Raw genomic sequence first — 12,021 nt, 5'->3', positions numbered from 1 at the left:
GAAAATCACATCAACCATTTGTCCTCAATGAGGGACAATAGCATGTGCTTTATAATGGCGAGAGAAAAACATAAAGCTTTAAATTGGTGTATTTTGCATTAATATCATTCCTTAAGGTCTTGAGAACATAGAAAAGAATTGGACAAAGATCACTGTATCATCTCTGGGTACTTCTTTATTAGAAAAGAAATTAACATTCACCCTAAAGACTGCAGAAGGAAATTAACTTACTCTTGCAATGCTAGAACAAACATCACAGTAAGGGATCCTTAAGTTTTCAGAGAGTAGGGAAAAAAAGGAGAGAGAAAATAATTTAGGACCGTGTTTCTTAAATTTGGCTACTTTCACAGACATACCCTTGGGGGAGGGAGTTGTAAGTTTTCTGTGATAACGTTTTAAATTTCATGTTTTACTTTGGTTCATAATCTAAGCAAATTAACACATACTTGTTCAGGATGACCTGGATGAGCATCTTAGGCAAGAGATGATCACGGCATCTCCACCTGGACCTCCGATCACTGGGCACCAGGAGGCCAACAGTGCTTAATGTTTCATGCGGACTTTCTCAAATGGGGCCCTCAGGCCCTTCATTTCTTAATTCACTTCTCCAATTTCTTAACTGTTGAACATTTCCTGTGAGAGCTGTGAATTTGTCAAGGTTGAGAACACTGTTTCAGAGCAAACGATTCTCAAGATAGGAGTGGGGTGGAGTGAGGATGGTAACCAGGGAGACACATGCAGTTTGAAAAAGTACATTCAAAATACTTATTGATTTCATAGTACAAACTCCATAAAGCCAAACTCAACAAAATAATTTTCAGGTAGTAGCAGAAAACCAACTACAGATTCATCCTGAGGGGCTTGGGATAAACTTGGTTGCGAAACACTGGCTTAGAGGTAGACGAGGCCCGGCGCATGGAGGACAATCATAAGAAACATGTGCCAAAGAGAGAGAACATCTTTTGAGTCAGTGAGTGAATTCTAGGCCATGACTGTCACGGTCTTTTGGAACCCAAAGGGCCGATCCAGAAGAAACCCAAGACATCCATCAACCTTCTCAGATCTGTGATTTGGGGCAAGTTGAGCCACTTTTAACACTAAATCAAAAAAGAAAAAGCTATTTTTGCCAACCCCCACCCCTCCTTTTTTGGTTAACATATTTCAGAAGTAAACAGCTGCTGTAGCTGGGTAAAGGTAGCCCCTGATCCATCCACCAGGAAGTGCTGTCATCATTGCAATGCTATTCAGCTCTCAGGGGGACATCAGTCTGGGATCAGCTCTGCTGGGAAAAAATACAGAGAACTGGATTTTCTTGGAAAGGTAAATTCCCCTCATTTCCCTTTTCATTACCAGGACACTTACTCTTGCTATTTAAACACAATGTGTTACAGATGGCCCTGGGATGCAGCTGCCAGCAAAATACTGAGAGCATATAATGCAAATAAAGAAAGCTTGTGAGTATGGGGGACTCTAATGGCCACCCCAACATAGAGGTAGTTGGGGAAACGGTATTCCTCATCTTCCCAGGAATGTCATTAGCTTCCTTCCATTCTTCGTCTAAGCCTAAATTGCTAAAAAAAGTATTCCAGAATAGGAAACATTTGGCACCATAGTTAATTGGGTTAAGTGCTTTAGTGCACGGGGTGAGGCCAGGAAGCTCACCCAAGCAGACAGTGCTCACCTGCCTAGAGGATGTTGTAGAATTGTGATTAGAAGGCTTATAATATTAACTATTTTATTTCAAGGGATTCAGTTATATTTTTCCAGACCTTTCTTTTTCATACTTCTGTTGCTATTCTGAGTAACCACCACAAATTATACATACTCATTTCTCAAGGGTAAGTTATTAATTAATGGATAATAAATACCCCTCAAAGAATATTTTGGTTTAAGAACCATACATTTCTCCTTTGACTAAAAAAAACAGAGTCTCTGTATGTATGAGTCAGTGGAGTTGGCCTGGCTTGAAGCTGGCTAGCACTAACAAGAGCCGGGGGAGAAGGGAGCTCAGCAGACCCCAAAAGTAGGCTGGTTCCTTTCTGAATAGTTCATCACCCTATGGTTTTCCATTGAGCCAAGGATCTCCTTTAGGTTACAATTTTAGAAAACTTCGTTTTGGCGTTTGGGAAGCCAATTAGATTGAATTGATTTGCAGTGTGAATACAGCAAAGCAAAAGTTACCTTGATTTCACGTTGCACTCAGAATCATCCAGATTACTTACCAAGGCCTGCGTGCTCTGGCCCCTGCCCACATGTTACTCCTCTTCCTTCTCACTACGCTTCACTCGGTCTGCTCTTGCTTCCCTTCCCTTCCTTGAAGAGTCCATACTTCTCACGTCAGGGCCTTTGCACTTGCTATTCCCTCTGCCTGAAAAGGTCTTCTGCTTCACCTTCACATAGCTGTCTCCATCTTGTCAACCAAGCCTCAGCGCAACCAGCCCCTCTGAGAAAGGCCTTCCCACGCCATATCAGCTAAATTTGCTCCCCACTCCCTACCATGTTCTATCACATTATCCTATTTATTTGTTTCAGGAATTATCTACTTGTTTCTGATCTGTCTACCTCTCTAGAATACAAGTCCCATGTTATCTTTTTGTTCACTACTATATTCCCAGTGCCTAGTACAGCATCTGGCACGTGGTAAGTGCTTAATAAACATTTGTTAAATGAAGGTCGAGTGAGAGGATTTCCTCCCATTGACACAATTAATCCCTTTGTAAAATGTGAAGTCACATAAATGACCTCACGGGTCCCCAAACCACCCCAAATCATTCTTTCCCTAGCCAGAACGCCTTCCTAGCTTATAATAAAACATGGCAATAGAATGCCACTGTCTCCCAGTGTTCTGGGCCCAGCGTCCCACCTGTCACTCACCTGTAATTATTCTAGAGCTCCAATTTGCTTTAGCCGTGTCAACAGCTGCCCACTCTGATGCATGTTGAGTAGGTCAGTGCATCCACCTATACAGTCTTTACCGATGAAGACGCGAGGTACCTAAAAAAGCAAACAAGCCAGGACATTTAGGAACTTAATTATTAGGTTAGAAAGAATGACATTTTCTCCTTCCTCTAAATATTTTCCATGATCCAAAGCTGTTCAAATCACTTTACAACCTCCTCTTATATATTCTTTCAGGTCAGAACTTTCTCTTCTAAGCGTAAAATCATTCACTAAAGAATTTAAGCCAAGATGTTTTTCAAATTGCATGTGCTGTGCGTAAGATTGCCCAACTAGTCAGAGTGATTTAAAATTTCCCTCTGCAGAAACACAGTTCAGGGAAGCAATTTTGGTTGGCTGCAGCTAGACCACCCTGATTAAATTCCGGTTCCTCTGCAGCTGGGACCACCCCTGAGACATAAGCCATGGCAACCAGGTAGGAGTTTGTTTCTAAATACAGTAGGAAAAGTACCTGCATTAGGTCTCTGCCCCTGATTTTCAGGTCCACGGTTTATTACAGTCATCTTTCTCTGTCATGAGCTCTGTCCTCAGTGGTAATGTCCGAGTCTCCCTTTTTAATCCCTGGCCCATCATGAAATGTGTAAGTGCTACAGCTCTGGGAGCAAGCACGTTCGTCTGCTTTGGTTTCACACCTGGCTTGGGTGGGTCACCCACGGCAAGATTTACACAATCAGTCTGACACAGTCATCACGTCCACTGAGTGCATTTATCTCCAATCACACTCAGGCTCCTGCCCTGCTGCTAGGCACATTCCAGATTCCAGAGGGCTCTTGGAATCCTGAAGGAGGAGGAAGTCCTCTCACTGTGGCCCGGACAACCTCCAGGCCAAGGGGCTTACACAAAGGCTGACAGGTAGTGAAGAAACAAGCACAAGATGGGTCACCTGAGTGGTTAGAAGCAAGAAGCTCCTCTCCCTGGACACAAGGAACATACTAGAAAGGGTGGGAGAAGTGAGAGATAGAAAGCAGTAAGAATATTTTCAAAGCTGTTGATTTTCCTCAGAGGGCATAGTAATTCAAGCGAATTTTTTTAAAAAATGAGAGAGCTGAGGAAGAGGGTTGAATTATTTTGGATAAGTCCTGACAGTATTTTTATTAAGAAGGGGTCTGGGTGGAAGTGAGCTTTAAAAATTAAGGCCAAAATTAAAAGAATCCAGCACCACATTTCTGTGGCTATTTCCTCTTGCCTCAAGAGTGGGAAAGAACACACAGGACGCGGACTGAGAAGACCTGCTCACGTCGTCCTCGTCGCTCACTGGAGGTGCAGCCTGCTCCACCGCACCACACGGCGGGCTGGGCTTCGCACATGGGAAGTGCCATCGAGGCAACATTGTTTTCTCAGCTGAAAGAATAGCCGCAGAAAGATGAGCCCAGAAACCTCAGCTTTCCCCTGGGTCCTGGCCATTATTTTAGAGAAAATAAAGCCCCCTCCCCCAATTGTTGGAGGCCCTTTGGCTTTTATCTCCCCAGAAACACTAGGCTGTGGTCAGTTGTAACAGTAAATAGAACAAAATCCTAATGTAATTCTAATATAATTATATGTCAGAGCACCTTCTGTTGAAGGCATCGCATAAGGAGATAAAAATCATCTGAGCTTTAAATAAGAAAGAGACGTATTCATTCTGGAACTTCTATGTTTTCAAAAAGGTCTGAGCCATTGTTGAACGGGCGTCAGAACTGCTGAAGGGCTTGTTAAAACATAGATTTCTACTCCCCTCCCCAAAATTCTGATAGAGGACATCTGGGTGGAGGTCCAAGAATTTGTATTTCTGACGAGTTTGCAGGTGAAGCTGACACGGCTGCCCCAGGGTTCGCGTGTGTAAACCACTGTTTACACTGGCTGACGCCGAGCAGCTGTTCATTCCTCCCAGGGTACAGTGGCTTTGAAAACCCACAGCCCTACAGCAGCCCCCACCGCGTGGCACAGGCCCTGACACAGGATGGCGCTGTCTCCAGGGTGGGGCCGTATGCACACCACTGGGCAAAGAAGCTGTTTGACTGAGAGCTGAAAGGCCCCTTTGCCCGTACACCCCCCATCTAGTTAGGCAACAGCAAAAGCACTTGAAAGCACAACAGTCACCAGCACCCCCAAAGGGAGCTGAACCACAGGCTGCACAGGACAGAGTGCGGGGCTGTGGTGACAAGACAGGAAACTGTTGATTGAGCTGAGGAACGATGAAGAAACGCACCCTCTGTGCGCTCCCCACAGCCCCGTCCCCTTCTTCAGAGGAACTTGAGAGTCTGTTACTATCAAGAAGCAGAAAGACAACTGCCACCCTAACAACCCTTGCTCTCCTGGAAGTGGTTTCTCCAGCCCCCAGCCTCAGCGAGGCGGCATCTTCTGTGCTCTAAGCTTACTCGGATGCAGCTACTAAAGCTCCTTCTCAACACCGCTCACCCCTCCCTGGATGCGTCCCTGTTACGAGCCATGAGCATTTCTCACGTGAATTACAGCTGGAGCCTCCAGGCATCTCCCAGCTTCAATCCTCGCCTGGCGTCCCTAGAGTCTCTTCTCCTGACAGCCACCAGAGTGACCCTTTCAAAATGAAACTAGATTCAAAACTAACTCCTCTGCTGTCTCACATCACGTGCCACAGTTTTAATGATAGCTTGAAAGGCCTTCCCAACCCATACCCCATCATCTCTTCCTGTTCTCCATTCTCCCACCAGCTCACAATGCTCCAGCCATGCAGGCCTCCTTGCCAGGCACATTTCTGCCACAGGAACTTTGCACTTGCTGTTCCCACTGCCTGGATGCTCTGCCCCTGTATGTCTGTGTGCCTTCCGTCCTCACCTCCTTTAGAGATTTACTCCAATCAGTGAGGCCCTGATGGCTCCATTTAAAGCTGTACCTTCTGCCTACTGCCTCTCTTTCCTTCTTAGCTCTTCTCCACAGCACATATCACTTACCACCTTCCCACATAATGTTTCATTCTGTTTACTAGAATGGAAGTTCCACAAGGGCAGGAGTTTTTTTTTTTTTCTGTTCATGGCAGTGTTTCCAACGTCCAGAAAAGTGCCTACGATGTAGTAGGTGCTTAAAAATATTTGTTGTATCCAGCAGAATTATCCTTCAAAGTGAAGGAGAAATAAAGACTTTCACACAGTCAAAAATTAGGGGAATTTATCGCTAATAGATTTGCCTTGCAAGAAATGTTCAAAGTTCCTCACAGAGAAGGAAAATGATAGAGGTCAGAAACGGATCTACATAAGGAAAGAAAGAGCTTTAGAGAAGGAATAAATGACGGCACTGAGCTAGGAACCGGGACTATAGCAAAACCAGAACAGGTTTCTCCAAGTACATGGCCCAACTGAAGACCTCAGTTTCTGTAATCAGTGAAGTCCAGCTGGGTTCCTACTGTCTGCACAGCACCACAGGTCAGTGCAGGATGAGTAAGATAGGCACCACTCTCAAGTTTTCAGTTTCTTCGAATACAAACCCTTCACTGTTGGGGAGCATGAGGCATACAACATCAAAGGATTTATTCTCCTTAGAGGAATGCCTTTCGGACTCAAGAACCTGTGAAAAATATTTTTTTAAATTCAAAAACAACCTTAAAAGACTACTAGAAGAAAAATTGTTGCTTTACAAAAAACAAAAAATTGTTGAATGAACGCATGAAGAGGTTTGTTTTTCCTGCTAGAGAACAGAGACTGCCTAGCTGAGCCGTGGCTCCCAAAACTTGTTGCAAATTGGAATTACCTGAGGATCTTTTCTTTGATAGGAAATAAACTATTTTTTCCCCAGCTTGAGGTATAATTGACAAATTTGTATATATTTAAGGTGTACAATGTCATGGTTTGATGGCATGTCATGGTATGTTGTGAAATGATTACCATAATCAAGTTAATTAACTTACTCATCACCTCACGTGGTTACCATTTTTGTGTACGCAGGGAGAACACTTAAGATCTACTCTCTGCAAATTTCAAGCATAAGATACAGTATTGTTAACTATAGTCATCATGCTGTACTTTAGATCCCCAGAACTTATTCATCTTATAAGTTTCTACCGTTAGACCTGGGAATCTTTAAAACCAGTAAGGCCTGGCTCCCACCTCCGACTTGGTGTTTTTGGTGAGGAAGATTGGCCCTGAGCTAACATCTGTTGCCAATCTTCCTTTTTTTTTCCTCCCCAAAGCCCCAGCACATAGTTGTATATCCCAGTTGTAGGTCATTCTAGCTCTTTCGTGTGGGATGCTGTCACAGCATGGCTTGATGTGTGGTGTGTAGGTCTGCTGCCAGGATCTGGTGGGGCCAACCCCAGGCAACCAAAGCGGAGCACAGGAACTTCACTACCCAGCCACGGGCCGCCCCGACATGGTGTTTCAATTGGTATGGGGTATGACTTGGGATTTTTTTTTTTAAAAAAAATGCTCCTCAGGTGATTCTAACATGCAGCAACACCTGAGAACCCCTGGCAGTGAGGGGTCCATCACAGCCGGGTCCATGGCAGTACTTGTACCGCTCTTTCCTTCTCAGGACCCGAAGCCTGCACAGCTGGTGGTCCAGCTAAGCAGCAAGGGTCTCTCTCACCACTGTGTCCTCTGTTCCAGGACCTCCCAAAGGCAGGAGTCCTCCCCTGGGGTCCTGGAAGCAACAGGTTTGGCCTCTGTGATTTCTGACTGGAGAGGCGGGAAGGAACAGCCTCCCATGCTTTACTCTGAGAATCCAGAAGAAACCCTGGAAGTCAGATTAAAACTGAACTAGGATATGTGCTTCTGCAAACACTGTGTCCTAGAATATACATCCTGAAAGGGAACTTGGGTGAGCAGGTGGGACATCACTCACCCAACCCAGCACCAGAACTGATGCAGGCGATCTGGCTGGCTGGGCATCCCCCTAGAAGCCTCGGACCCCAAGGAAGAGGAAGCCTGTTCAGATCAAAGAGAGCAGTTCTTAGAGGGGCTCACGGTCTACTCATACCAAAGGGGACTTAGAGGTCGCCTACTCTAGTCTGGTCTTGCAGCCGAGGAGGTCCTTGAGGATCACAGAGGTGGTGACTTGCCCAGGATCACACAGCAAGCCACTGTGAGAGGCAGGCGGGAACTCTGGCCTCTGGACTTCCTCCTATGACAGGCCTGGAAACATCCCGTCATTTAGAACAAGGGGCAAATAAAGAGCCTTTAGATTTTGCCAGTGGGAGGAGTTAGATAAGGAAGAATGAGCAAATTAGGTTAAAGAGAGCCTAGAGAAAAGAATGAAGGACAGCGAATCCCGCTTGGCTGTGGAAAACAGAAGACAAGAGTGCGCACGATTCCCATATGCAGTAGCAGAAAGGGACAGATCACACTTGGTCCTTCCACCCCGAACCGCCAAGCTGAAAACTATCATTTCACGGCAGGGCTTAAAACAAAGACTCCAGATAACTCCTCCACGACAGCCGCTCGGCCCACTGACCCTGACGCGCAGTCAGCTGCTCTCCCTCCTCCCATCTCAGGGGACCCTTGGCTGCAGTCGGGCCGCCCGTTCCAGGGGCCCGTCGTGCTCAGGCGCCTCCCCAACCCCGCACAGCCCTCCCGACGCCTTGAGTGACGCAGCCCTAGCGGTGCCCTAGAGAAAGGCACAGGCGGACCCTGCTCACAGCCCGGTGAAGAAAACGGAATCGGTGAGCGTTTTAGAACGAAACCCCAGGCTCACCGTTCTGGCTCCTGTGAGCTCTTGCAAATAATCCTGAATCTTGCTCACGTCGTCGCCGGTGGCTGTGATATCGACAAATTCCAAAGACCCTTGTTTGAAGGGCAATCGGCTGAGGAGCTCGTGGGTCTTTTTGCAGTAGGGGCAAGTGGGCTTGATGAACACAACCACCTTCCCGGGCTGGAGCTTGCTGTTCACAAACTCTTTAGCCATGCTGACAGGCTGCCGCCTCCCGGGGAGGAATCCTCACTTGCAGGTATTGCTCGGGGTGTAAAACGAGGCCCAGCCGGCTGGCTCCCATTTAAAGGAACCTCCCTGGAGGAGGAGTTTGCCCGGTAGCCTGCTCAGTTTTTAAAGGGACAGCCCCAAAGTCATTTCAGTCTGGTGTGATTCACCTGCTGGAGATGCCGGGGAATGCATACTTGTATTTAGTCACCGATAGCTATGCCCAGGGCGTCATTGTCCTCAGATCTTTCAGGAGTGCCTGCCCTTTGGCAGAAAGCATAGTCAAATAACCCTCTGGGGAAGCACAAAGTGCACAGGCCAGCTCCAGGGAGGGAGCCGTGACCTCAGAGGCAGGCAGTGACCTCTTGGAGTAAAACCTTTGTTTTCCTTCTCAGAGACACAGTTTTTTAAAAGACATGGAAACAGAATCATTCAAGAAACAGAATGCCTTGAAATCTCTTTAGTGGAAGTGGGTTGGAAATTGTGACTTTGCATCCCGTCTTGAGGCTGCTCCCAGGGCATTTTGCTTGGCCGGCATGGTGGGTGTTTTGCTGTAGTGATTATTTAATTTAATTTAATTTAATTAATTAATTTATTTTGAGGAAGATTAGCCCTGAGCTAACTACTGCCAGTCCTCCTCTTTTTTGCTGAGGAAGCCTGGCCCTGAGCTAACATCTATGCCCACCTTCCTCTGCTTTGTATGTGGGATGCCTACCACAGCATGGTGTGCCAAGCCGTGCCATGTCCGCACCCGGAATCCGAACCAGCGAACGAACCCTGGGCCGCTGAGAAGCAGAACATGCGAACTTAATCGCTGCGCCGCCGGGCAGGCCCTGTTGTGATTATTTTAATGGCGTTAGTTCCCAACATTTAAAAATGTGAACATTTGCAACCTCTCTCTGAAAAGTCAGGTGACATTCCTTTGTGGTAGCAGCTGGGGCTGAGTAGCTATTGTCCCCTCGGGTAGACAGTGGCTCCATTTTCCATAGGCCCCTTGGCCAGCTCCTGCCTTCCGGACACCTGCCTCTTCACCCCATTAGCATTTGAGTTTGTGACCCTTGAACAGCAGTTTAGCATGGAAGCAAATTCAGACACAACCCCTGCTTTCAAACCACAGATCCCATGAGGGTCTTTTTGTCTGTTTGAGCCTCTGTTTCCACTGTTGGGGATAGAAGCCGTGTAATAACTCAGGGACCACATTCACCTCAAGTGTTAGAAGACCTGAAGCCGGGGCTCTAGGACTAGAAAATCTGATGCTCCTCCTGCGGTGCCCGTGCCCCCTGCTGTGGTGAGCGAAGTCTTCTGCTCTAGGTTCTGACGCCCTCTGGGTGCAGTAAGTTCAATAAAGAAACAAGGAAAAACCACCTCCCTTGAAAGTGATTCAGCCTTTTCCCGAGGAAGTGTTATACTGAAACTAGAGTATCTTCTGAAAGGTGGGGCCTGGGCCAGAGCTGGACGCTTCCAGTGGTTGTCATGTGGGTGGAATCCCAAGCATGGCGTGATTGAGAGAAGGAAAGAAAATTGACTCCAGGAAGCAGCTATAATTATTAATAAAATTAAATGGCAACACAAGAAACCCAGATTCTGAGTCACAGAGAGGGAGCTACTAAGTGAGATCTCTGTCAACAAAAAGAATCTGCTAGAGCCAGGAGGCCTGAGGCAACTGGTCCTGGTCAGGGCTGGAACTTCCCAACCCATGGATTCGCTTTCCTCCTGACTAAGCTCATGGCAGCATTTGGTTGCCTCTCTTCATTTTCTTCCTTTAGCTCACTTCCGTGGCCAGTCCCCACCTGAGGCCCAGGGTCTCTTCAGGGCCCTCAGAGCTGCTGCCTTCTCTTCATCAGGCCCAAGGTTCATCAACACGCCTTGTACCTGGCTATTCTCTCAGAGCCGCCACCTTCAGTTCACCAGGCCCAAGGTTCATCAACACGCCTTGTACCTGGCTATTCCCTCAGAGCCTTTCCCTTCTCGGTGCCTGGGGTTCACCTCTCCATCAACATGTCATGATGCTCCCCCCTCCCTTGATAAAAACCACCACCACCTTCCATCTCCTTTGTCCTGTTTTCCTCCCTCCACCCTTTCCTTAACAGCCATCTTTCACAAACCTTGCTGTTCTGTTCGCTGTGTGCACTTTACTCCCCTCCCACTCTCCTCACCTCATGGCGATCTGGCCTCATTATCACGCGTTCTGCTGAAACGCCTTTGGCCTGCCTCAACCATGGCCTCTACATTGCTAAATCACCCTGTGGCCAGGTGTCCTGACTGAGACTAACTCGGGAGTGTGGGTGTGGAGTTTTTGGTAAACTAGTGGAGTGAACCTCCTCAAGGACCAGTTTGCAGAGGGTCCCCTGGGGGTCTGAGTACCTGGGGCAGAGACTAGGGTACAGGGGCCTCTATCATCTGCCCTACAGCTCAGCCCTAGGGACTGGTGTCTGAAACCTTAGGACAGATGGCTGCAGGAAGCCGGCTGAAGAAGGCATTTTCATGAGGAACTGTGTGAGACATGGAACACCAACGGATGGCAAAGAGGAGGTGTCTGCCACATTTCTCAGAAAATTCTATGGCTTCAGCTCAGTGAAGCATTCAGAGCATGGGATGCTCTGCCTCAGTGACATCATGAAGCTTTGTAGCTTTGGCCCATCAGGAGACGGAATCCATGGGTCTGAGGGGCATTTCAAGGGGGCTGGAGGGAGGCCCAGTCCTCAAGTGCTGTGGACATCAACAGAGGTGTGTGTGGAAGAGCACATGAGGACTCTTTCTGGGCTTGTGCGCGACACCCCCGGGCACTCCCAGAAATGCTTACTGGGAATCGAGGGCTTTTTTTAAGGGACCGGAGGTTCTGCTATGGAGGCAAAAAGCTCATGATATGTGTGAAATGTGGGCTGTTACTGTTAATGTGATCTTATTTGTATCCACAGGCTGATGAGGGCTGGGAAAATTTGGCCACAAATGAACATTTTCCGGGATTTTTCCTTGCCCTTTTGCAGGATTTGACCATGTGGGTCACCGTCCCCCTCTGAAGCTCTCTTCTTCCCAACATCATTAGCAGCTTGATCTTTAAATTCTGCCTGTATCTCTGGGTATCCTGTCTCAGCCTCTTTCTCAGGAATTTTGCCTACACACGTGGTATATGCTAGGGCTTGATCCTCTTCTCACTGTGTACACACCCTCCTTGAAAGATTTTATCTGCATCCTCCGCTC

At 47.3% G+C, this 12,021-nt stretch overlaps 1 protein-coding gene across 4 annotated transcripts in view; it reads right to left on the bottom strand.

Moving 5' to 3' along the window:
* GLRX (glutaredoxin) overlaps positions 1–9,077 on the bottom strand; it is a 44,496-nt gene extending 35,419 nt beyond the window's left edge. Inside the window, exons 1-3 of one of the 4 annotated variants that reach the window (XM_001504609.7) lie at positions 8,599–9,077; positions 2,875–2,994; positions 158–1,279 (exon numbers count right to left, since the gene is read on the bottom strand). In XM_001504609.7, the coding sequence (XP_001504659.1) occupies positions 2,881–2,994; positions 8,599–8,808 (324 nt within the window). In that variant the 5' untranslated portion in view covers positions 8,809–9,077 and the 3' untranslated portion in view covers positions 158–1,279; positions 2,875–2,880. Of the gene's footprint in view, positions 1–157; positions 1,283–2,874; positions 2,995–8,598 lie in introns of those variants that run through there. The other 3 variants (XM_005599547.4, XR_011425176.1, XR_011425177.1) reach the window with 3 other exon arrangements.
* Positions 9,078–12,021: the final 2,944 nt, after the last annotated feature.

The sequence above is a fragment of the Equus caballus genome, chromosome 14 (genome assembly GCF_041296265.1).
Source record: "Equus caballus isolate H_3958 breed thoroughbred chromosome 14, TB-T2T, whole genome shotgun sequence".
Taxonomy (NCBI): Eukaryota; Metazoa; Chordata; class Mammalia; order Perissodactyla; family Equidae; genus Equus; species Equus caballus.
The sequence above is the reverse complement of the archived record's forward strand: the minus strand, read 5'-3'. Positions and strand labels throughout refer to the sequence as shown.